We start from the raw sequence: 26,799 nt of genomic DNA on the forward strand, positions 1-26,799 counted from the left end.
GTCACTCCTAGTATAATCTCTCCATATAATCAAGACTTAATTAACTGAGCCCAACGATACAAAAATAATACAAAAACATTTTAAAAACCCAGGAGAACAAAACTGTAGAAAATATTTTAAAAAATGTGATGTTTATAAAGTACATTTCAGAATAGCGAAATATTTTGTGACAGTAAACCCCAAATGACAAACACCAGTTTGGTAAACACATCATAGGTTGGCTATAAATATATTTAATGAAAAGATGGTTGAGAAACAAAGCATCAAATTACAAACAGTCAGTGATACATTTGAAAAAAGACACTCCCATGTACCGACAGCACGGACCATCTGTAAGAAAACATGCTGTTGATCTCAAGGAATTAAACCTTGTGGAATGTTTTAGTAGCCCCTTATTTAACAAACTCAATAGACAGGTTCACTAGGACTCTCTTACCTTGCGAATCCGACAGGTGTGAGGAATGTGTGCATTTTTGGACCAATGAGCAATGTGAATAACTCTGATAAATATTACCAGACCCTCCATGTAGAATCTGTAGCCTAAATATTGCTTACAGTTTTACCCTCTGAATACCTTAAAGGGTTGGATACATTTTAATATTTGAGTTCTGAATTCAAAATATGGCAGAAATGGTCAAGGCATTTATTTTCAGTGGGGAAAAGTAAACCATCTGGCCTAAATGTGTTGTACTACGGTCTCAATAACAAACAAAGCACAAAAACATTGTGGTGTTCCTTTTGTTAGCTTTTAAATCATTTTGAAATCAAAGCTAGTGGGCATGCGGTTTGGTTTCAAAACAAAACATTATTTCTAGATTATTTGTATTTATGCTGGTGTTCAACAATATTCAGTATAAAAAATAATTCTGCCCTGTAGGTTTTATATTTTTTAAAACAATTTTTGCACTAATATTTGAAATTTTATAGCCTTCTTTGTAGCATGTTTATATAGGACAGAAAAGACAACTGTATTAGAAGAAATATTAGTTTGACGGACAATCTATAACATACATTGTAAATCTGTAAGGCCAAATTTAAAGCATAATTTTGGTTAATATCTGTACATTCTCTTTTTCCTGTCACCATCATTTCAATATAAATAATGGGAGACACAATGTGTTGCTGGAAAAGATTTAAGGTGCTTGTTTCAAACTTGTCATCTAACAATCATTATTGATAACAATATTTATGTCTAGTAATGACAAACTTTACACAAGTGTTCGAACTGCATGCATTTTTGCTTTTCCAAATGTGTCAGAACATTGCCACAGGGAGCGCTATAGTGAACATTAGCTTGAAATGTCCGATTCTATGGCAAGTTTTCTCTTTAAAGTCAACTACTGTCATGGTGGAGCAACAGTTTGAAGAGAACATTGCTAAACAAGTTAAAGTCAATATATTTAAAGCAACTTACCTGAATAACAACACACCCAGTGTAATGGCACAGACTTTAGAAGGTAACTCTATCGCCCCCTTGAGTACCGCACGTTAAGCATGTTTAACCGGACTGTGAGTTGGCAATGCATTGGCTAAGTGTTCACATCTGCGTACATGCAAGTATGTTTTTGGCCTACGTGTTAAAATACTTCCTTCTATCACCATTTAATCTGAAGAGGCAACTATGAGTAGGTTGATTCCCCCAAAAAAGTGTTTGTTCGAACATCCCAACATAATAATTTGGGGCAGAACAATCTTTTTGCCGACAGTGGCAGACAGAAAATTCCCCTCTTCTGTATGCAGAGTCAAGAGATCATTTCAAATCATTTCAATAACTGAAATTAAGCCACAGATTTCTTATGCTGACAATATATTGCAAACAAGTTGTTACGACAGTGTGAAATCTCCGATTACAAACAGTGACGTCTTTTACATTTTATGATCACAAGCAGAAAGTGGAGCGTTACGTCTTCAGGTCGAGACCGACAGACAAAATAAACAACTACCAAAGAATTACATCATCTATTAAGAGACAGCTCAATATCAGTAATTACAAATGTGACTAGAATGTAAAAAAAACAAAAAAAGTACAAATGTGAAACACAAGCCAAAAATCATCTCTAGATGGAACTTCACTAAAACAGCCTGAAGAGATACTGAAAGCATTAGCATCATAAACAGCAAAAACTCCCAAGTCGGAGACTCAAAGAAGGCAAAAATCAATTGCAAAATATTGACTAGAGTTTTTAATTCTCCCTACAATGGAAAAACAGAAAGAAAGCTGTCATTACTGGTTTCATCAAATATTGGGTTTTACTATACAAGCCTGTGAAAAATAGCAATTCTTCCATTCCATTTACCCAACAATTTTAGCAAACTCTTTCTCTGAACACAAACAAGGTGAGCTAGAAGCTTCTCAACCACCAAAGGTCCTCATTAGGTCCTTCATACTCAAAAATCACATTTAAAATGTGAAGATTCTGTTTAAAGATTGGGTTATGAGTCATCAGAACAACACAGCAAGCACAATCAACTCCGACGTCTTTTTCGAATGCAGCGTTGCCCCATTTAAATGTTTAAATTATGCTATATTATAAAAAACAAAAAACAAAAAGGAATTCAGGGTCGGAAGTAGTTGGAGAAGGAAAACCACCACCACTGATTAATTCGTAGACTGAATGAGCGGTTATGCACTCTGTTATTTCTTGCGGTAGTACAGCAGATACGCTTTCAACGACTCGGGTAGCGGCAGACTCAAAATTTTGTCTCTCAGGTGGTTGACTTGTGGTTCCTCGGGTTTGATAGGCTCAATGTCTTTCTCTTGCTCTTCCTCTTTGCTCTCCTCTTCGATGCATTCGTCTTCCTCGCTGTCCATGGGTTGAGGAATCAACTGGTTTCCGACGAAGACGTAGGTGTTGATTCGACGGCGGCGACGACAGCGCCTGCGTTTGCGCTTCTGAGACATTCTTTGTGTGGAATTGCGGCCGCCGCTCTCGTCATTGGTCAGGTTGCGGAGGGTTCGGCGAATGTGGATTCGTGACAGGTCCTGAAGACTCCTTACTGTCAAAGGGGCTGAGAACATACAAAAGAAATCTGTTAACAATAACAGTTTTAGACAATTGTTTTTAAAAAGGAACTCTGGTTGGATGACTTTCTCAAAGTTCTCAAATATCATTTGCCTTTGCGTTCATTTCAAATATGGCACTGGGTTAGACATCAATGATGTTATTGGTTTAGTCATTAACACCATTAGTTCATGCCCTCATTAAAAACAAAGTTAAGTACACAGTCTTATACCTTTATTTATTAATTTAGTTATTTGTCTGATTTTTAAATACTGTTTTGCTTCAAAAATTTGTAATGTTGTGATTCCCCTCAAAGCTAGTTGGTTTGGTCATGGCTTATTTTATGAAATCCCTACTGAAAATATTAATGGGAAAACAAATTTTCAGAAAATGATGGCAAGCCTTTAGACAATTAGCCAATTAGCTTCTGATAGGAGGTGTACTGAATTGGAGGTGTACCTGTCCATAACAGGCCGAGTCCAAGTTGAGTCCGAATGAATCTGTTCATGAATCTGAATTAAAATTGTAACCGTAAACTCAAAATCAATATTTTAAGCTTATTTTAAACTTCACAATTAAGAAAAACAGTTTGTCAATATAAATGTAACAAAAACACAGCTGTTGCCTTTCATATATATATTTTATGATTAGTATCCTGCTGAACAAACTTCAAAGTGGTTTCAGAATAAAAGCATATGCTTTAGGTGTATGAATACAAAACTGTCCTTCAACACAATTCTTATTGTGTTCTGTTGACATTTCAATTATTTGTTGCTTTTTCCCCTGCACTCAAACATAGACTAAAGAAAGTGAAAGCTGCATTAGTCATTACAAGTTTATGATGTTTCAAATTTTTATTTTGTTTTTATGTCTACTCTATTTCCAATTTGTCAATTCAATTTAATTTAGTTTTATTTAAAATTATCGCTATCTAAAGAAATAATAGTCTATACTGAGTTTTATTTCTGAATCTTTTTTCTGAGAAGTTACATCTCACGATTTGACTGAAATGCTACATCCAAAAACACTGGAAAAGCCCACTGATAATATAAGGGCGATGTTGTCACGGACATGATTTTCTAGTTAATTTGCGGGAAACCACACAATGCAGGGCAGTTCTGCGTGCTGCTCGTGTACCTAAATCCCTGATGCGTCTGCGTGCACCTCGCAGCAGCTGCCGCAGAAGATAAAAAAATAAAAATAATAATAATTGATATTTGCTTGAGCGGCAGCCGCGTTGGTCTGCAATCAGTCTGCAGTCTTTAAATACAAACCAAAGAAAATTTAGTTGAGCTCTTCTTCAACCGCAATAACATAGAGAATAATAATTTTGAGTCATAAATTTAACAGAATTGTCCTTCAAAAGTGTCAGAGATGTAGGCTAAAAAAAGACGTGCATAGGTTACCTGGTGGTTTACAATAAAAATATAATAAAATAAACATTTAAAATAAAAACGTCATAACCAACTAAATTCATCTCGTAACATTAAGTTTAGCTTCATACACAAACTCTGTCATCGAATAATACATTTATTTTATAGTCTATAATTAAATTATAAACAAAACATTTCACTGCCCAAACTATCCTAATATTTTATTGTGCATTGTTGAATTTTGTGAATGGTGGACAAATGCTGTAAAAGAATGTATTTTAAGCAGCTCGTCAGTGCTTTGAAAATAGTCATTCAATAATAAATAGGTGCTTTTTATATGTTTAGAGTTGCTGTCTGCTTTAGCAATAACGCTTTTATCCCCCGACTATTTAAAATGTAACACAGTTAATTCATCGAGCTATTATGGACCGGTTCAAGCTGACAACACTGCATGGACCACAAGAGACTACAGAAGCCTACATGTGTAGATACATTACCCTTAAAGACGTAATATACAATATTAATACAATTTGTATGTATTTGTATTTCAATATGCTGTTTTTAGTAAACTGTGAGAGACATGATGTGGGTGACTTGACTCAATGAAGTTCTTGATTTTAAGTTTTTAACCACAATGAAACCGCAATGCGAGCACCGTCTTGGCTGCACAAACACCACATGCAATTTTACCAGTTGTCAGGTCCCGTGTTGTGTGAAACTGCCTTGTTTAGTTTCTATTACATTGGATACATATTCGTCTTTATGTTTTCGTCGTGCCAGCCACCTTGGTAATCAATATTATACAGTAGTCTCTGTAATAACATTCAAGCGTATTGGTTGACTGATGAGTGTGCCTGTGCATGTGCGTATGTGTGTGTGCGTGTGTTTGCTTAAACAGTGAAACAACTCTGACTATGTCTATGACTTCAGGGGCTAATACAGCTGCATGCAGATAAAGATGTGTTCATTAATTTATGTTTTGTTATTTATTTTTTCATTGCATTACAAATGTCATGGACTCGGCTGGACTCTGAAAAAAGTTTGTGACAAGTCCAAGTCCATTAAAATTGGGACTCATGACTCGGACTCGAGTCCGAGTCCAAACTCGAGTACCCCAACTCTAGTGAAACATTCTCAGCGGTTTGGGTGTGATGCTAAAATATGGGACAATTTTGTTCCGTTAAATACAGAATGATTCCGTATTATACTGGACAAACCTAATGGAGGGCCAATTTACTTAATGAAATCATTAAATAAATATTTAAATAAATTGTTAAAATCATTACATTTATCATTAAAACACAAAATAAATCAATAAATGTCCCTTTCATTTAATTTTAACACTAGTTTGTGTCCATTTTCACTCTGATCTTTGGGTTGATTTTTTATTTAAGCACAAGCTTCGTGTCTTTTCAGTTTCATTTTCAGGGTTACAGCTATCGGCATGCCACTCAACAACAGTGCACGTCACCTTTCAAAGTAGGACATCCTCTTCTATAATGACCTTCTCTCACAGAATTAACATCATGCTGTGCATTTTACAGTCGAACATACTGCTCACTGCTGTTAAGATTGGCTAAGGTGTGTTGAACAATCTTAATGTCATTAACCGTTTTTTGGCCAACATTACCCTTACATTTTCAATATGGATCAATAATTAAGTTAAGTTTTGATTGGTAACCTTATCTGCAAAAGTTAACAAGAAAACTCTTATTGTACCAAGCTCTGCCATTGTTGTGGTGTGAAAGAAAACAGATTTTGAATCTAAACTGACTGACTAGAGAGTCCACAAAAATTTATTTAGAAATTGACGAGCCAATAACCGTAACCCTAAAAATAAAAATAACAAAGTTTGTGCTTAAATGAAAAATCAGCCCAAAGATAATGCTAAAATGATTGACACAAACTAGTGCTGAAATGAAATACAAGGGAAATTTATTAACTTATTTATTACTTTTTTATTATTTTCATTTTCATTATGCATTTAATTATTTATTTAAATATCTATTTAATTTTTAGTAATTTAGCCTGCCATAGTGATGTGGTGATCTAAATGAGCCACACAAAATTAAGTTTTTTAGTAGATGATCACCATTAATAGAATGATTTGGACCTGAACATCACACATCCATAATGTTCTTGGGCCAATTATGTTTTTGGAAAACTTTGCTCAAATAGGAAAACCACAATATCTCTGGAGAGCAGCAGTTTTTCGCATACAATACCATCTTTGTTTTAACCTGAAACTCACATAATTCACTGGTTTGAATGAATTAGTTAATTAATTGAAGCTGGCATGTTGCTACATGGTTGCAATTTGTAAAATAAATTTGGCAAGAGTACTTCCTTGTACTTGGAAACTATCCGAGTGGCAGCTGATTGTTCAGAGCAGTATGAAGTCATGCAACTGGGAGGAGACTCACGTAGCACCACAGCCTCAGGCTTGCTGCTGTCAGTCCTATTCTGCTGAACAAGAGGAGCAAATGACACTGCCAGGATGTTCTTACTCTCCCAGGAGCTCTGACTGGTTCTGGTGATTTGAGTCAGCTGCAACACCACAAACAGAATAAGAACAGGTGCTAATAAATAGGTCAAACGTTTGAAACAAGAGACATGGTTGGCAACCAAGAGAAAGCACAGATATATACATATGTGTGTGTGTGTGTGTGTGTGTGTGTGTGTATATATATATATATATATATATATATATATATATACACACACATACACACACACACACACACACACATACATACATACATACATACATATGTGTATATATGTACAGTACTGTGCAAAAGTTTTAGGAACTTGTGAAAAATGTTGCATAGTGAGGATGTCTTAATGACATAAATAATTTTCATTTAGCACTTAATGTCATACAAAGTCCAGTAAACGTAAAAAAGCTAAATCAATATTCAGTGTGACCACCTTTGCCTTTAAAACAGCACCAATTCTCCTAGGCACACCTTAAAGCCCCTAGTCACTATCTGCTTTCCTTGTATGGAAAAAAGCACCTTGAATATTCTTCAAAATATCTCCTTTTGTGGTCCACAGAAGAGAGAAAATCATATGGGTTTTAAATGACATGGGGATTATTAAATAATAAAAGGAGTGAGTGAAGCATTCCTTTAAAATGCTATTTTCTAGTTTCACCAGACTGATCTTGATTTGTGATTGCAGAAAGCATGAAAACTTATAAAATTATTTCTTTTTAAATGCTTGTGTTACTAACAAGTACCATTTTCCATTAAAACAATGAATAATACCTGATCATCAATTGGCATGACCAAAATCCCACCAACTTTTAGCAGGATCTTCATGTAGTTCTCATGGTCCTTTTGAACTCCAGCCCCACAGTAAACACGATCATATTGATTACTGTCTGATGAAATCTCCAGGCAGTTCCCCACCACAAAGTGTGGTTTGCAGAACTCAAACCTGAAATTACACATTTATATATCTGATATCAATTTCTGGTAACAATACTACTACATTTTCTATGGAGTGGTGCTTGCTCGAAAAGTTTCACCACAATGCAAAGGTGTTGTGGGTGGTTGCTTCAGTGTAGCTATGTGGTTGCTTAGGTGTTCTGGGTGATTTTTAGCACATTGCTACATGGTTGCAAGGGTGTTCTGGGTAGTTGCTTACTGGCCCAAGTCAAAAGAGCCCACACCAAGGGCCCTATTTTAAAAGCGGAAGCGTTATGCGCAACGCAATACCTTAAGTGTAAAGTCAATGGGCATGGCCATTTAATTCTGAGGTTCTTCTCTGGTTATTCAACGTCTGCATCCTATTATATAGTTGTGGTGATGTGGGCGTGGCCGAGCGACGTCTGTGGAGAGCCAGGCCAGGAGAGGAAGAGCAGTATGGATTGGCACCTGGGCAGAATTATCTCTAACAGCTGTTTTGTATTACAGTGAATAGCTGGAGAGAGGTAAAGAGCAGCCAGAGCCACAGTTGGGGTGAAAGAGAGAGGCACGAAGCTGTGTGTGACAATCAACACCCAGCGGGCAGCCAGATTGTTGCCCTTGCTGTCTGGGGAAGTCCAGCTCATGGCCCAACAACTTCTGGTTGCGAACGTCATGGAGTACGCGGACCTAAAGTGGGCCATCTTGCAACGGGTCAGCCATAACACCGAACAACACCGAATGCAGCCACCCGTTTTCCTTCGCCCAAAAGCTCCACGATGTCTGTCAGGTGGCTGCTGGCAGAGGATCGCGATGCCAAAGCTGACATCGACCTCGTGGAACTGGAGCAGTTCATCGGCCGGTTATCAAAAGGAACAGCTGAGTGGGTCCAGTGCCACCGCCTGGAGTCGCTGACGGAGGCAATCCAGCTGGCTGAGAAACATTTGGTGGCGTATTCGGGGGCCAGTGAGCACTCTTCTTCTCTCTTCATCTCTCCTCCCACCCATCTCCTCCCCCCATCCTGTTGCTATTCCACAGAAACGGGGAATTCCAACCCCGCGGTCCAATGGACCTTTCAACCCGCTGGTTTTTCCTAACCCTCTCCACTCTCCTCCACACGCTGTTGAATCCGCTGCCGCGGGTATGGGCATGAAGTCTGGGCTGGTCTGCTGGAGCTGCGGGGAACCTGGGCTCTTCCAGGGCCGATGCCCAACGATGGAGGTGGAGACATTTGTCCAGATCCCCAACGCGCCACAGGCCATCCCCGATCGAGAGCATACCGGATACCTTTAATAAGGGGGGTACATACCAAGCCTTGGTGGATTCAGGTTGTAATCAAACCTCCATTCAACAAAGCTTGGTTCAGTCCGAGGTTTTGGATACAAGCCAGCGGGTGAAGGTAAGGTGTGTGCACGGGGATGTTCAAAGTTACCCTGTAGTGACGGTCATTATTCAATTTCAAGGAACAAAAGCATAGTGTCGAGGCTGCGGTTAGTCCCAGCCTCACCCATCCACTAATCTTGAGTGTGAACTGGATGGCATTTACTACTTTATTGAGGGGAATTTGTGTGGATGGGTACTGTAACACAGTGTCTCGGTGTGTGGTTTGCAATTCGCTGGCTGGGGTGGTGAAGCCCGGGCTGTCTACGTTAGCTCCACATCAGGAGGACATAAGGGGGAAAGTCTCAGTTTCCCCAGCCCTTAGAGGATTCCCTGCAGGGGATTTACCTCTGGAGCAGATGTGAGACGAGACCCTTCGGCACGCCTTTGATCAATTGAAAGTGATTAATGGTCAACGCCTCCAGCCAGACATTGCACTCACATATCTGTATTTTTCAATTATCAAGGATCGGTTGTATCGAGTGACGCAGGATGCTCAGACAAAGGAGGATACAGCCCAAATGTTAATACCGCGGAGCCGTCTGGAAAAGCAGGTGACTTAGGGCAGGAATAAAACACTAAACCGTCTGATGGCCCATTTCTATTGGCCGGGCATTTGCGGGGATGTCTGCAGGTGGTGTGCGGCATGCCGTGAATGTCAGCTGGTGAATCTGCCGGCCACTCCAAAAGCACCATTGCGCCCCTTTCCATTGATCGAGGTCTCCTTCAAAAGAATTGTCATGGACCTCATCAGGCTATTAGAACGGACGGCAAGCAGGCATCGCTTTGTGTTGGTTCTGGTGGACTACGCAACGCAATATCCGGAAGCGGTGCCTCTGCGCAACATTTCAGCGTGAAGTGTGGGTAAATTAAATATGTTCTTGATCTGAGAGCAAAACTCCACACACTGAGAAACTAACACAGGAGAATTTGCTCCAGGCTCAAGAGCATCAAAGCCGGCTTTATAATTGGGGTACTCGACTATGGGAATTTACACCGGGAGATAAAGTTCTTGTATTGCTTCCCACATCGAGCTCTAAATTACTCGCCAAGTGGCACACGGCGGGTTGGGGAAATCAATTATGAGGTTAAACGAATGGATAGAGGCGGAGCACATCAGATTTACCACCGCAATCTCCTAAAACTGTGGAGAGAGGCGGTCCCCGTGACTTTGGCAACAGTGGTTCCGGAGAGGCAGGAGCTCGGACCAGGGATGAACTTAAGTCACTGATCGAGTCACCCCGGTCACTTATGGAGATTACCTCTCACCATCCGAAATCACAGAGGTTTCCAGGTTGCAAGGACAATTGGTCATCAAGTGGGCAGTCTTCACCCTCTGGTACTATCTGTTGGGGCATGCTTTCACCCTCTGCTAGGACCACGTCCCGCTCCAGTGGCTCCATCGCATGAAGGATGCCAACGCGCAGAGATTACGTTCTTCTGTGCATTAACTGCATCCTTGAATGTCAGGCATATTTCTATGACAGCGACACTCTCCTTTTATATGCATGGAAAATGTGATTCTCATCAGAATTTGGATGTATGCACCATTAAATTAAGTAATTATTATTAATTATTTTCATCTACTGACACACAAATCATGTCTAGTATTAACATTGATTGTATCGGCATGCACTTCACTTTTACCGGTCGATTTTGATTCTGAAAAATTTAATTCATTAATTGAAACACAAAAAAATTTAACCAACAATATTTTTACATTCAAATTACACTTCAAATAAAACAAAAATATAATAAAAATAACGAAGTGGTAAAAAAAGAAATCTATTTAAATCAAAACAATTTACCCTCTCCAACTTCTTCTACCGGCCCCTTTTGCTGTGAATTAAAAATCACTCTACGACAACTGGTGGAATATTACTAGTCAAAATTAAATCATAAATACAATTGTAAATATACAATAAAAATAATAATATTGAAAAAATAAACCATGACCTCTAGAAAGTTTAACACAAATCTTATAATTGTTTGTTTCAACATATGCCTTCAACAGCCATTGAAGGGACATACTGTAATTTGATGTTCTGTACTTTCAGAATTTGGACATGAACTTTATTACCACCTGCTGGTGGAATCTCCAAACTCAAATGCAGGAACTGAATTTGTACTTTGCGCTGAGTTTAGAGGTGGTATTGAAACATCTTAGCGCAACGACCAAATTCTTAGGAAAATAGCAATGTGCGCTTTGCGCCACTTAATTTACATTTACATTTATGCATTTGGCAGATGCTATTACAGGGACAATCCCCCTGGAGCAACCTGGAGTTAAGTGCCTTGCTCAAGGACACAATGGTGGTGGCTGTGGGGATCGAACCAATAACCTTCTACTTACCAGTTCAGTGCTTTAGTCCACTACGCCACCACCACTCCACTCCAATTTACATACAATACACCCACAGTTTGCACAAACACTCCCACCCATGGCCTCATGCACTTTGCGCTGGCACGAAAATTGCACTTAGAATTAGTGCTCTCACGAAAATTGTATAAGACATTGCGCATGGCCGCAGTGCTGCGCTTTGCGCACTCATGAAAAAGCCCCTCTCTAGCCTACATCAAGGTTTTGCAGACCGACAGTTTAGTGGCCACGATCCAGGGTCGTGCATCATCATCTGTGCGTGAAAAAGACTGATGCAAAACAAAAATACTATTGTTTAACCAAAAATATTATTGCTGTTTGTCCTTAAAGTCTGTGAGCATCTAATTGTTGATTTCCAGTGGACGAGCTTAAACAGTCGTGCTTTTGACTCAGAAACACGGAGTTCAACATGTTTCTGACATTTACAAAAAACACCATAGTTACTATGGCATAGTGGGCCGCGTTCAATGGCTATTTACATGGATTTTTGGAGGTCTATTTTTAAACCATTACAATTATTACGTTTATTTATATTATTAAAAATCGAAAGTATTACTGCTTTTAAACTACAAAGCAGGAAATAAGGAAATACATATTCTAAGATAGTGGAGCAAATCCCCAATCATGGAAATTACAAGGATGTTACAGCACCATGATTTCTATTTTGATGAATAGCTATTTATAGTAATAAAAAATAATTATATCAAATATGCAGTGTTGGGTAAGTTACTTAAAAATAGTAATACACAACAAATTACTAATTATTTCTCTAAAATTGTAATTGGATTAATAATGACTTAATTAAAATAAGTAATCACATTACTAATTAATTTCCATTAAGTTACCTTCTAAAACACTTTTCTGCTCAACAAATTTAAAATAATGTCTATATTTCTTGTTTATTGTTACAGAGAAGTCATATACTCCACACCTCACATTTCTTATTCACAATGACTCAATACAGGGCCATAATCCATGTAGTCTACATATATAATATATTAGAAATAAGCATAACCCTATAATGTACTTAAAAGTAATTAAATTAATTGAAAGTCAGTAACCGTAATCTGATTACAAGAATGTAAAATGTAATGCATTACACTACTTTTTTTACTAAAAGTAATTAGATTACAGTAACTAATTACTTTGTAATTGGATTAAACCCACCACTGCAAATGTGGTTATATAATTGAAAGTATGTCATTGAATCAAAACTGTGTTATGGAAATAGGTTTACTACAAAAGTTATTAATAAGCAAAATATTGCACTTCTAGGCTAATTGTTTTACTTGCTGAAGGCTTACTTGAACACCCTAGCAACCACTTGGCATGCTAATGACTCAGAACTCCTTAGCTACCAAATATCAACAACCTAAAATTAGAAAGCCCTCACATTGTCAACAGAAACTAAAAAAAAAAAAAAAAAACTAATTCTATGGCTTCATTTTCTGCATTGAACACAGCATTCTGTATTTTTTCTTGACTAAAAGAGAACTAATTTAATGCCAAGAAAGGAGAAATCTGATACTGAACTTCATTATTAGCATCAGTCCAAACCTAGCACTGACACTTGAATGTTTTTATTTGCTTACAGCAATAAGGCAACAGTTTTCATTGAGGAGGCTTGACAGGATGAGTAAAGATATCGATATCCAATAAAGTGATCCAAACAAGATAGCTCCCCAAGCTCAACAACACTGATTAAACAACCTTTTGGCATATGGCTTTTTTTAATGAAACAAGAAGGCTTTTATGGATTGTTGGAAATAATCAATGGTTTGTCTTATCCGTCATTTTAGCTGTTTCGCCAGCCCAGTTATTCTGACCTCAATAACAGAGTAAGCTGTGGTGAAAAGCTTCTTGCTGTGGTGCTTGATGCAAATAGATGTTTTTAAGCAGCTAATGCCAGGGAGAGATATCAGGGAAGCCCAGTTGCCTGCCTAATAATGTGGGGGACTCTCTTATCTCACAGTATTTGGCTGCAACAAGTACGTCCACATAGTTGTGTATATATCTCAGCTGATTTCCACTTGAAATATTTATTAATTGTAAATGACACAGAGACTTCTATTGTGGGTTAGTTGTGTGTGTGAAATACCTTTCATTTATATTGTGGAAATAAAATGTGTGTAGCCTTTGGCAAATGTGTTGTCTCTCCATTTAGGATCTTTAAATTCACGGTAAATTCTAGGGAATTTCAAACTGTACAAAATGAAAAAATTTGAACATGCCTGTCAAAGCTGTCGCTGTTTTTAATGAATTCATCGAGTCTTTCTTCTGCATATTCAACAACCTCCTTGTGGAGCTCAACGCCATGATTTACTCCAAATGGACCTGCAATTTAAAACAGAATCAAAATAAAAAACATTTTAATAAATCACAAGATGGTAAGAAATTTCAAGCCAATAGCACAGAATAAATGAATGCAAATAAATAATACATATGCAAACAAATTTTCTATTTGGAAAACTCTAAAGGCAAAATCTATTACTGTGAAGTACTGTGTAACTCTAAAAAGTATTTCAAACAAATAACTAAATCATAAAAAAGTAATATCTCTGGTTTCAAATGTATGTCTAGACTGAGGCTTACCTTTGTGAATAACCACCATCTAGAATTTGAAAGCTAAAAGCGGAACACAGCGCAGTGGTACCGTGGTACAGTTGTTATCATATCATAATACTATGGTACTTTGATATATAGCATTGTACTGATATGATACTTCATACATACATACATACATACATACATACATACATATAACAAGATATTATCATGGTATATATGCAAGAAACATGGCATTATCATTGTACTTGTCCATAAAAAAAAAACAGATGGTATAATACGATACTTGTCCAAAAAACATGGTATTGCTATAGTCCATGTCTAAAAAAATATGTTAAAGGTGCACTCAGTAACTTTTGTCTTTGTGTCATCTTGGACTTACACTGACACCTAGCGGCTTGGATGCAGCATAATTTAAAATCAATAGTTTTCAGTTTCAGATGCCATTATAGAAATTCACTATTCACAGTCAGCCATGATTACTTTAATCAATGAGTGAAAGTGTCAAATAATAGGATGGTTACTGTGATTAAGCGAGTAGTATTCGTAGTAACATTAAAACCACCTGCCTAATATTGTGTAGGTCCCCCTCGTGCCACCAACACAGCTCTGACCCATCAAGGCATGGATTCCACAAGACCTCTGAAGGTGTCTTGTTGTATCTGGCACCAAGACTTTAGCAGCAGATCCTTTAAGTCCTGTAAGTTGCGAGGTGGGGCCTCCATGGATCGGATTTGTTGGTCCAGCACATCCCATAGATGTTCAATTGTCCCATCATGATGGCACCGCGTATGGCCGCCTCGGTGAGGAGCGCTTCTATTGTTTTGTTGTTTTTGTTTGTTTGTCCTGTGTTTAGTAATCTTTTTTCAGTCAGTTTTACCAGAGACAAACTGCTGAACATTCGACAGCATACACAGTCAATATTTTCCCGGATTTTGAATATTCGGACGTTTTGTTTGACATTCTAGTCGTACATGAGGCTGTGTTGTTTAAACACGCCAGGAGACACAGGCGAGGGAGACGAGCAGGCACGCTGGTCACGCTTTGTCGGCGGGGCTTTCGAACAACGCTGCCGAGCATCTAGCAAATCTCCTCTCTCTCCCTAACAAAACTGATGAACTACATCTCCTCACTTGCACAAACAAGGACTTTTCAACCTCTGCTGCCTTGTGCTTCACAGAAACCTGGCTGAGTGAAGCCATTCCGGACAGCGCGTTACATCTGCTGGGCTTTCAGCTGTTCAGAGCAGATCGCATCGCAGAGTTAACGGGGAAAACGAGAGGCGGTGGAACATGCTTTTACATCAGTGAAAGTTGGTGTACAGATGTAACAATGTTAAAGAGGATGTGCTGTCCTAATTTGGAAGCGCTCTTTATTAACTGTAAGCCTTTCTACTTGCCACGGGAGTTTTCCTCGTTTATTCTGGTGAGTGTGTATATCGCGCCAAACGCGTGTTTGAACACAACGGTGCAACAGCTGGCTGATCAAATCACAGACACAGAACAACAATACCCGGACTCAGTTATTATTATTCTTGGGGATTTTAACAAAGCAAACCTCACACGTGAACTGCCCAAATACAAACAGCACATTACATGCCCAACCAGAGACAGAAATATACTGGATCACTGCTACACAACAATAAAGGATGCATATCGCTCTGTTCCTAGAGCAGCTTTGGGACTATCTGATCACTGCCTGGTTCATCTTCTTCCAACCTACAGACAGAAATTAAAATCTACTAAGCCTGTATTAAGGACTGTAAAGAGTGAACCAACGAAGCAGAGCTGGAACTACAAGCCTGCTTTGACTGCACTGATTGGAGAGTTTTTGAGGCTGCAGACACCAATCTGGACGAGCTCACAGATACTGTTACATCATATATCAGTTTTTGTGAGGATATGTGCATTCCTACTAGGACTTATTTCACATTTAACAATGACAAACCATGGTTTACAGCAGAACTCAGGCAGCTTCGTCAGCCCAAAGAGGATGCTTACAGAGTTGGGGATAAAGTCTTGTACAATCAGGCCAGGAACACACTGAATAAGGGAATCAGAGTGGCTAAAAGAAGATACTCTGAAAAGTTGAAAAACAAGTTTTCAGCTAACGACCCTGAATCAGTGTGGAGTGGCATGAAACAACTTACGAATTACAAGACTCCTGCCCCCAACCCTGTGGTGGACCAACAACTGGCTGACGACCTGAATGTGTTCTATTGTAGATTTGAAAGGCCCAATCTCACACCCCACACCCACTCTGACCTTCACATCACACAAACACCAACACCTCCTGCAACCTCCTTCCTCCCCCCTCCTGCTACTCAACCTGCACTTAAGATCTGTGAAGATGATGTGAGCCACGTCTTTCGACAACAAAGGATAAGGAAAGCACAGGGCCCAGATGGCATTTCACCTGCATGTCTTAGATCCTGTGCTAACCAGCGTGCCCCAATCTTCACACAGATCTTCAATAGATCACTGGAGCAGTGTGAAGTCCCATGCTGCTTCAAACATTCCACTATCATCCTCATCCCAAAGAAACCAAAAATCACAGGACTTAATGACTACAGACCTGTCGCCCTGATGTCTGTGGTCATGAAATCATTTGAGAGACTGGTGTTGGCCCACCTGAAGAACATCACTGGACCCTTTCTAGATCCCCTTCAATTTGCTTATTGAGCAAACAGGTCTGTGGATGATGCAGTCAACATGGGATTGCATCATATCCTGCAACATCTGGACAGACCAGGGACATATGCAAGAATCCTTTTTGCTTGACTTCAGTTCGGCTTTCAACACCATCATCCCAGCTATACTCCAGAATAAATTACACCAACTCTCTGTTCCCTTGTCTATCTGTCAGTGGATTACCAGCTTTCTGACGGACAGGCAGCAGCTGGTGAGACAGGGGAAACTCACTTCCAGCACCTGTACAATCAGCACTGGTGCCCCTCAGGGATGTGTGCTCTCCCCACTACTCTTCTCCCTCTACACTAATGACTGCATCGCCAAGGACCCCTCTGTCAAGCTCCTGAAGTTTGCAGATGACACCACTGTCATCGGCCTCATCCGAGATGACGATGAGTCTGCATACAGAAGGGAGGTTAAACAGGACCTGAAGTGGGAAACCCACATTGACTCCATTGTGAAAAAGGCCCAGCAGAGTTTGTACTTCCTTCACCAGCTGAGGAAATTCAACCTGCCACAGGTGCTGCTGATACAGTTCTACTCAGCAGTCATTGAGTCTGTCCTCTGCACTTCAATAACTGTCTGGTTTGGTTCAGCTATGAAATCAGACATCAGAAGACTACAAAGGACAGTTTGGACTGCTGAGAGGATTATTGGTTGCCCCCTGCCCCCCCTTCAAGAACTATACACTTCCAGATTGAGGAAAAAGGCTGGAAAAATCACTCTGGACCCCATTCACCTTGCCCACTACCTTTTTGAACTGTTGCCTTCTGGCCGACGCTTCAGAGCACTGAGCACCAGAACCGTCAGGCACAGGAACAGTTTTTTCCCTCAGGCTATCCATCTCATGAACAGTTAAATTGCCCCATTGAGCAATAACTATGTGCAATACACAGTTTAGTCTTTCTTATATTTATCCAACACATCCAACCTCTTCTGCCATTTCATTCCTCTGGGGGAAAAAAAAAAAAAAAAAAAAAACATTTGCACTGTACATAACAGATTTGTATTTACACTGTACATAACAGATTGTATTAGATTTACACTACCCATGTGTATGTATGTATGTGTTTGTCTGTACGTATGTGTATAATTCGTTTTTATTTTTATCTATGTCTTGCTGCTGTTTTTGTATTGTTTTGTATGGTTGTACACTGGAAGCTCCTGTCTCCAAGACAAATTCCTTGTATGTGTAAGCATACTTGGCAATAAAGCCCATTCTGATTCTGATTCTGATTCTGAATTGGATTGAGATCTGGGGAATTTGGAGGCCACGTCAACACCTTGAACTCTATTTCATGTTCATTCCTGAACAATTTTTGCAGTGTGGCAGGGTGCATTATCCTGCTGAAAGAGGCCACTGCCATCAGGGAATACTGTTGCCATAAAGGGGTGTATGTGGTCTGCAACAATCTTAAGGTAGGTGGTACGTGTCAAAGTAACATCAACATGCATGCCAGGACCCAAGGTTTCCCAGCAGAACATTGCCCATAGCATCACACTGCCTCCGCCGGCCTACCTTCTTCCCATAGTGCATCCTGCTGCCATCTCTTCCACAGGTAAACAATGCACACACACCCAGCTGTCCACATGATATAAAAGAAAACATGATTCATAAGACCAGGCCACCCTCTTCCATTGCTCCATGGTCCACTTCTGATGCTCACATGGGCACTCTGACCGGTCTGTGGCTACGCAGCCCCATATGCAGCAAGCTGCGATGCACTGTGTGTTTGACACCTTTCTTTCATGGTCAGCATTACGTTTTTCAGCAATTTGTGCTACAGTAGCTCTTCTTTGGGTTCAGACCAGATGAGCTAGCCTTCGCTCTCCACATGCATCAATGAACATTGGGTGCCCATGACCCTGACTAACCACTGCATACCAGGAACACCCCACAAGGCCTGCCGTTTTGGAGATGCTCTGACCCAGTAGTTTAGCCTTAACAATTTGGCCCTTGTCAAAGTTGCTCAGATCCTTACGCTTGCCCATTTTTCCTGCTTCCATCACATGAAATTCAAGAACTGACTGTTCACTTGCTGCCTAATATATCCCACCCCTTGACAGGTGCCATTGTAATGACAAAATCAATGTTATTCACTTCACCTGTCAGTGGTTTTAATGTTGTGGCTGATCAGTGAATAAGGTTACTGATATGACTGGAGTCTTCATTTTAATGTGAGTGGTCATGATTTCCTACATACTGTATATTGTAAAATTACAATTCATGTCTTTAGAAGTTAAACTTTAATGAAGAAAAAAAAAGTGCACCTTTAACTATAGTACTTGTCCAAAAAAAAAAAAGATTTCAAAAAGACACCCTTGTATTACCACAGAACAATGATGTTACCATGTCCAAAAAATTTGTTAACTATGGAACTTGTCCTAAAAAAAAACAAAAAACATGGTATTACTGTGGCACTTTTTAAGTTAGTGAAATTAGTTAACATTTAATAAGTATCTTTAAATAAGTCACATTTTATTTTATTGTATAGCACTTTCCACAATAAATATTGTTTCAAATAAATTACAGACTTTATGTAATGTTTCCTTTACTGTTCTTTTAAAGTCATAAAACCCTTTACCATAGTCCGTAAAGGGTTTAATCTATGCCCTGGCCATGTTTATGAAGGGCATCTTACCTATAATCAGGCCCACCATGGTGCTCAGGTATCCTGTGCCACTGCCAAGGTTAAGAAAAGACAAACCCTGCTGGAGTTTCAAAGCCTCCATCACCTCCGAATATATACACGGTGCTGAGAGGTGTATATTCCCATTCTTCCAAGCTAGATCTTTGTAGGCATTTTCTCTGTAGCCCTCCAGGTAGTAATCTCCACGGTCTATGGCCCTAAAGGCCTGCTCGACGCGGTCCGTGCGGATATACTGGGCTTCCTTCAGGTTGTCTATTAATTCATCATTATCCTCACCAGCACTAACTGCTCCCCCCATGATTTCCTTTCAGCCACCAAAAAACAAGGGAAAAGAAACCAAAAAAATAAAAGAAAAAATGCAGGAGGAGGTGCAAGACAGATAACTAGACCGGTCTTGGCATCCAGATGCAAGTGTTTGAGCGATCTCCACAGGGAAGCCCACACGGGATGTCTTCTGTCCCACACCAATCACTTCAGACCATTCTCAAGTACAGCAAGATCTGAGAATTGAAAAACAAAGGGTGACGGTTCAGACTCTCTCTTGAACATTTCAGTTTACTCCTTTCTCTGGCACGTGGCCGGAAAAAAGGAGCCATACTGTCCTTGTTCTTCCATGCCACCTGATACCTGTTGGCTTTGATTCTACAGGTAGGTGTAGCATATACCTGATGCTACCTGACTGATGTAAGCAGCTTTAATATTGCAAAGGAGGAAAGTCTTTGTGTGTCCCAAATGTAAAGATTTTGACAGAACTATATTTTAAAATTTTATCACGAAAACCAAAGTATATTTTGGCCTTAGCGCATCAAAGTTTAACAATAAAAATACTGATACTATGCTTGCCTAAAAAAAAAACACCACTATAAATGCAGATAAACATGCTTTAAAGATCAGTTATCATTTGCTTACAACTCTAACTTTATTACAGATATTATGTACTTTACCAGCCTTTCACAGTAAGAGGAAAGCAATGTTTATAACCAACATTTAAGCTGTTAATGGGTCTGTAGGTTTCAGAATTGCCATGAATTTTCATTCATCCCCATGGGTACTTGAGTTAAGCTGAATTAGTGTAACTTCAAGGATATTAGTGGACCTAAACCAGTTCTGGATTTAAACAAACAAACAAACAAACAGGAGGCTTATTTACAATGGTTCAGCGAGTACACATCCAAATGAGAACAAAAAAGAATTAACACAATACAGTTATCTCCATTAGATTGTCCTCCAATTAGAGCTGACTCTTTGACATAGCTATACAAAGGCCCATATTTAGTAACAAAACATGTTTACATAACAGGCTCATTTTCATATTTTCTGTCCATCTTGGCTTTAGTAAGTGAATCTTCTTTTTTTTTTTTTTTTTTTATGTTCTCATTTTCTTTACTGCATTTGTCTTCCTTTTCATCTTTTTCCTGTGTTGCTGCACTTTGAGTCTCTTGCACTAAAAATATTGCAGGGAGGGAACTGGGTCAAACATCCCACTCTGTTTTGTAAAAGACCTGATTGCAACCCTACAGAGATTTCTTGTACATCAGAAACAACAACACTGCATTTTTTTTGAAAGTTCTGTCCAACAAGAAAAAGGCATTGAACATTTATTTGACAAAACACTATATCTCAATAAAGCATGCATAGTATTCAACTGGACTGATGGTTTCTCTGCCACTGTGAACTGCAATTGTACTGCATTTGCAACTGCAATCCTGGAACAGGAACTATTAACTGGAACAGTATGTTATAAAGCTGGGCTGATCCATCATTAACATGCTTAAACTTGCTGGTTGCAAAATTGCACCATTACCTTATTACAACAAATGATCTGTTAGAGCATAACCTGTTAAATATTCCTCTGTACCTAACCTGCCAATTAACCATGAGCATTTCAAGAGAAGATAACAATATGTCAATCTTTCTTAAATGTATGGTTTAATGTTTAGAGTTGCACTGAACTAGATGTTTGGGTATTAAAGTAGTCTGTAAAATTTCTTTCTTCAACATCATGTTTTTAGATTAAAATGTATGCATTTGAATTAGAGGTGGGGAGAAAATATAAATAGCTGTGTCCCAAACGACACACTATACACTTACAAAATGCACTATGCACTCAACCAAAAAAAATAAAAAATAAATAAAAATTCCTGTTGCACTTTATTCTCTTTTGAATAATATTCTGATGCTAGTGAAACTTTGTAATACCGCACTTTTCATACTACTGTCTCCTTAAGATGATTCGCTTATGTTTTCCTCGTTTGTAAGTCGCTTTGGATAAAAGCATCTGCCAAATGAATAAATGTAAATGTAAACCATGTAAAGTATGAATTTTCAAAGTGTAGTATCATCCCAAATGGAACCCTTAATGGTTTTTTACTACACAGAAGCGTTCGCCATTTAACAGCTGACGGAAGTCACGTTTCAAACCCAAGCGTTGTGTTGCCGCTGCTTTAGCGCATTATCCACGCTCAGTTCAACACTTATATCTCAATAATATACATATTCACACAGCATGGTATGGTGGTAAAGCGTTTAACTCGCTTTTGTATGGTGCTGTCTTCACAGAAGTTTCACTAGTTGGCATATTCTCCATTATTTACAATTGTTTTGCCAGATCAACATTGCTGCCGGTAACTCCGCCCCTTCCGCTATGTACAGCAAGCCACGTGCGCTGACTGCACGAAGTGACCAATATTCCACGCTCCGTTTTGACGGTTGAAAAAGTGCATCATCCGGGTACTTGTAGTACACTTCTTTCTGTTGCATTTTCAGTGTGAAACATACTACTCGCACTATTTACTCTTCAAAATGAGGTAAAATAGTGCAGAAGTGTGTGGTTTGAGACGCACCTAATGTAGCACTAAAGGGTCATTCCGTGTCAACTCAACCAGAATTTGGGGCAAAAGGTCAATAAATAACCTTAGAAAGGTGGCAGCATCATCATTTTAATTTTAACACAGAAACTGTATATTACTCAAATCAGTTGACATCAGCACCCCTTGTTGCATTATACAGGGATGCAAACTCATGAGAGGTGAAAAAGGTGAGAAAGTCATAGCTGATGTTCTAGATATATATTTTTAGTTGAGTTGTTTGTCATGTTTAAAGCTTTTATGTTGCATTTAAAACTTTTGATAGTGTTTACACTTAAAGTAACCCTTTCAAGTGACTTTAAAAAGGAAAATGTAGAAAATTTTGGCAAATTAGCTTAAAAAAAAAGAAGAAAAAAAAAGAAAGGTTTCTTTAGCAGAAATGTGACTCATTTGCATCTCTGATTATAACAATAACTCCAGGAGTATAAAAGATTCTGGTTCAGAACAAACTTTCCTTTTTGTATCTTAATTTTTAAGACCTTATATGGTTAAACTCCAGATATATGGGGCTCTCAATGGGGCTCCATCCATAAATTGTTACATTTTAACCATTTTCAATAGTATAAATAAATAAATGTGGCTCACATGGTATGAAGCTAGTTTTTCTTTTCCAACAAAACAAAGGTCTGGAGAAGAAATAATGCTGAAAGTAGAAATGTACCTTTATTTATTCACATTAAACCAGTAATGTCAAAATCTCTCAAAATGGCTTATTATTATGAACAAGCAGCACATGTGGCTGTTCAGCTAGTGCAATGCCCATATCTAATTTTTGTATTGAGAAATGTACATTTGGAAAGCTCTAGAAAATCTAGGACTCCTGAATTACAAGAAGCCATGTGTTGCACGTATAGTCTAAGAAGAAGCTTCTGTCCTTGGTTGTAATAATAATAATAATATTTTTTTTTTTGTTTTTTTTTTTTGTGGATATTATGATTATTATTATACGTATTATATTAAAATAATTGAAATAAGTGCATATAAATAAATTCATAGGTGTGTGTCTAAATTTATGAGGCACAAATCTTCCAGTTTAAGATGGTCATTTAAAGCAACAACACCACATTACTCACTCAAAACAAAGATGGCGCCAACACGCCACAAAATAGTATGTTTACTCCACTGGCCGAGAACATTACATTATTGCGTCACGTTCGCTGCGCAATTCACGACTGACTGACTGACTGTGAGGCGTACAGTTTGTTGGTTCGGTCGGTCCATATAAATATACTTCTGCAGCGTTCACGATGCAGTTCAGATCTTATTAAACACTAAATACATCTGCACTGCGTTACAAATATTTATCTATTTTAGCGACTTGTGCCGTGTCGGTAATTATTAAGTCTAAAGATTACATCTAAGAGACGTTGAAAAAAATAAATAAATGCAAAACCAAGTAGACTAAACAAAAAGGGTTCGATGTTTTTCGCACGTTGAGATGTTCAGATCCGCCATTAATCTCTCAGACAGCACTTGGATGCAGCAATTAGCAATACATTACTATCGATTTTTAAAGTCATAAAATAAGACTTGATATTTATAACATTTAGGAAAACTGCGTCTGGGGCCTTTTGCGATTCTGTGTGTTGTTAACAAACATAACATAATAAATCGAAAAATCCCAATTAATTACAAGTGAACAGCTTCAGTGGCAAGATATTATGTTGCTATTTGTTATTATTTTCCAATAAGAATGAGTAATCTTGCAGCCTCTGTTGTGCCATTTAGTTGAAAATAAGCTTGTGCGCCTGACTGCTGAAAACTTATTCGATTTATTTATTGAAACCCATGCTGTTTGATGACATTTAAACGCTGCATGACTGGGAAAACCAGTTAGACGGTGGTGGTATTAAAAACAGCCTTGTGTTTGACCTGGCTGGCTGTTTAATAAAAACAATAAAACATTTGGGTTGCACTTAACTGGCCACATGTACTTCTTGGTAAGCTGCTCAATTCAGCGCAAAGCAACAAAACAAAAATGTCGGCATCATCTCTGCGGAAATAACAGTGTTCACTGACCTTTTTAACGCCATGTATCAGTCTCAGGCTCGCTTTGCACAACAGCGGCAGATGGGATGCACATTAGAGTTGGTGTTTTGAACGCAGTGCTTTGTGTGATGTGTAGATTTTGGTGGCGTTGAAGATCCAGCTATGTTTTTTTTTTTTTTTTTTGAGGAACAGCTGAGAGGATGTAAACAGTCGTCACATGGTACACAGAAACGAGGTCACGGACATTAAAACGGTTTCATATGAGACCGCTAAAGGGTTCTTCCTCCAGGGGGCGCTCAGCGGCTCAAAAGTCGAATCTTCCTTTGAGTTGCATTCAAATCTCAGGGCATTATTTGAGACATTTGCTCACCAAAAAATATAATTATTTAAATATATTAATTCTAAGGATTGCTATGTGAGACACACATTGTGCACCAGCAATCTCTGTAAAATTATTAAATAATACGGCTCATCCAGACACCACATGTGATTAGTCCATCCTCGTTTGGAAGAGTGGGGTATGATGAGCATTCTGAGATTCTATACTTCTCACCACAATTGTACAGAGCGGTTATCTGAGTTACCGTAGACTTTGTCCGTTCGAACCAGTCTGGCCATTCTCTGTTGACCTCTCTCATCAACAAGGCATTTCCATCTGCAGAGCTGCCACTCACTGGATGTTTTTTGTTTTTGGCACCATTCTGAGTAAATTCTAGAGACTGATGTGTGTGAAAATCCCAGGAGATCAGCAGTTACAGAAATACTCAAACCAGCCCGTCTGGCACCAACAATCATCCATGCGATTATCTAATCAGCCAATCATGTGGCAGCAGTGCAGTGCAAAAAAATCATGCAGCTACGGGTCAGGAGCTTCAGTTCATGTTCACATTAACAATCAGATTGGGGGAAAAAAATGATCTCAGTGATTTGGACCATGGCATGATTGTTGGTGCCAGTTGGTGGGTTATATTGTTGTTCCTTTGCAAGGAAAAAAATAGACAGCAGTCAAATGAATAGGGCTACCTTTATTTCAAGGTGTCTGCTATCATTTGATATTATAAAAATGAACATAAGGCCTTTTAAAAAAAAATGTGATCCAGATTGGATCAACTTGCCCCAGGTCAGTGGGTAAGATGAGTCATCTGGGGGTAAGATGACCGACTGACTTTTTCCAGTGAAACATTGAATACAATTCCACATATTATCCACATAGTAGTGGTAATGGTGGCACTGTGAGAATCATGTTTTTTAATGTCTCCAGTGCCTTTAAAACCATACAACCACTTCAGTTGAGTGAAAAGCTACTCGGGATGGGTGTCAGCGCATCTACTGTCTCCTGGATTGCTGACTATCTGTCGGATAGGCTCCAGTTTGTGCAGCTGGGGAGCTCCTTGTCTGATGTGGTGGTTAGTAACACAGGAGTGCCACAGGCACTGTCCTGTCTCCATTTCTGTTCACTAATACGTACACCTCAGATTTCCAGTGTAACTCTGAATTATGTCACCTGCAGAAGTTCTCTGATGCCTCTGCGGGGATGGGGTGTATTAGAAATGGGCAGGAGTCAGAGTATAGGGAACTGGTGGATAACTTTGTGGAGTGGTGCAGCAGGAATCATCTGCTCATAAATGTAAACAAGACCAAGGTGGTTGATTTTAGGAGGACAAGAACTGTGACCATGCCCATAGACATTATGGGTGAAGGGGTTGGAATTGTTGAGCACTACAAGTACTTGGGTGTTCACTTGAACAACAGATTGGACTGGAGGACCAACATTGACGCTGTGTACAAGAAGGGGATGAGCAGACTCTAATTTCTGCATAAGCTAAGATCTTTCAATGTATGCACCAAGATGCTGGAGATCTTCTACCAGTCTGTGGTCACGAGTGCCATCTACTGGGCTGTGGTATGCTGGGGGTGCAGCATCAGTGCCAGAGATGCCAGCAGGATTAATAATTTAAGCAAGGCTGGGAACTATCATTGGTCAAAACCTGGAGACGTTTGAGTCAGTGAGGAGCAGAAGGTCACTGAACAAACTGCTCTCCATCATGGACAATCCATCCAACCCCCTCCATGACACACTACAAAAACAGCTGAGCTCATTTTCTAACAGACTCATTCAGCTCCAGTGTCATAAAGAACGTTTTAGCAAATCATTCTTAACTTTCACCATAACACTGTACAACAGCTCACCTCTGTGTGACAGGTGAAGACACTATTGCACTGCCATCTGTATATACTGTTTTATCATACATATATTGTATTTATTGCTATTACTGGTTTTGAAGTATATATTGCACATATCTTTATTCAATATTCAGTGTTTGTTATGTGGATCTGCAATTCTGCTTTTAATATTATTGTTATTTTAATCTATTGTAGATAATGCTGCTGTAACATAATTTCCTTCGCAGGATCAATAAAGTATATCTAATCTAATCTAATCTAATCTAATCTATAATTTAGAATCTACAATCTATTTATTTATTAATGAT

The 26,799-nt window shown here is 38.9% G+C and overlaps 1 protein-coding gene across 4 annotated transcripts; it reads right to left on the bottom strand.

Annotated features, from left to right (window-relative positions):
- Positions 1-217: 217 nt before the first annotated feature.
- On the bottom strand, positions 218-24,498 carry LOC127431795 (protein-L-isoaspartate O-methyltransferase domain-containing protein 1-like). Of its 4 annotated transcripts, XM_051682341.1 has the most exons (7): positions 24,338-24,496; positions 22,904-22,961; positions 19,443-19,951; positions 13,777-13,879; positions 7,645-7,816; positions 6,799-6,922; positions 218-3,009 (listed from the first exon to the last, which is right to left on the bottom strand). In XM_051682341.1, exons 3-7 carry the CDS (start codon positions 19,747-19,749, stop codon positions 2,636-2,638), a joined length of 1,080 nt encoding a protein of 359 aa, XP_051538301.1. In that variant the 5' UTR covers positions 19,750-19,951; positions 22,904-22,961; positions 24,338-24,496; the 3' UTR covers positions 218-2,635. The 4 variants fall into 4 exon arrangements, with proteins under 4 accessions (XP_051538301.1, XP_051538300.1, XP_051538303.1 ...); XM_051682340.1 differs by lacking the exon at positions 22,904-22,961 and having other exon boundaries at positions 24,338-24,498; XM_051682343.1 differs by lacking the exons at positions 19,443-19,951; positions 22,904-22,961; positions 24,338-24,496 and adding an exon at positions 14,680-16,104.
- Between the last annotated feature and the right edge of the window lie 2,301 nt (positions 24,499-26,799).

This window comes from Myxocyprinus asiaticus, chromosome 41, assembly GCF_019703515.2.
Source record: "Myxocyprinus asiaticus isolate MX2 ecotype Aquarium Trade chromosome 41, UBuf_Myxa_2, whole genome shotgun sequence".
NCBI lineage: Eukaryota > Metazoa > Chordata > Actinopteri > Cypriniformes > Catostomidae > Myxocyprinus > Myxocyprinus asiaticus.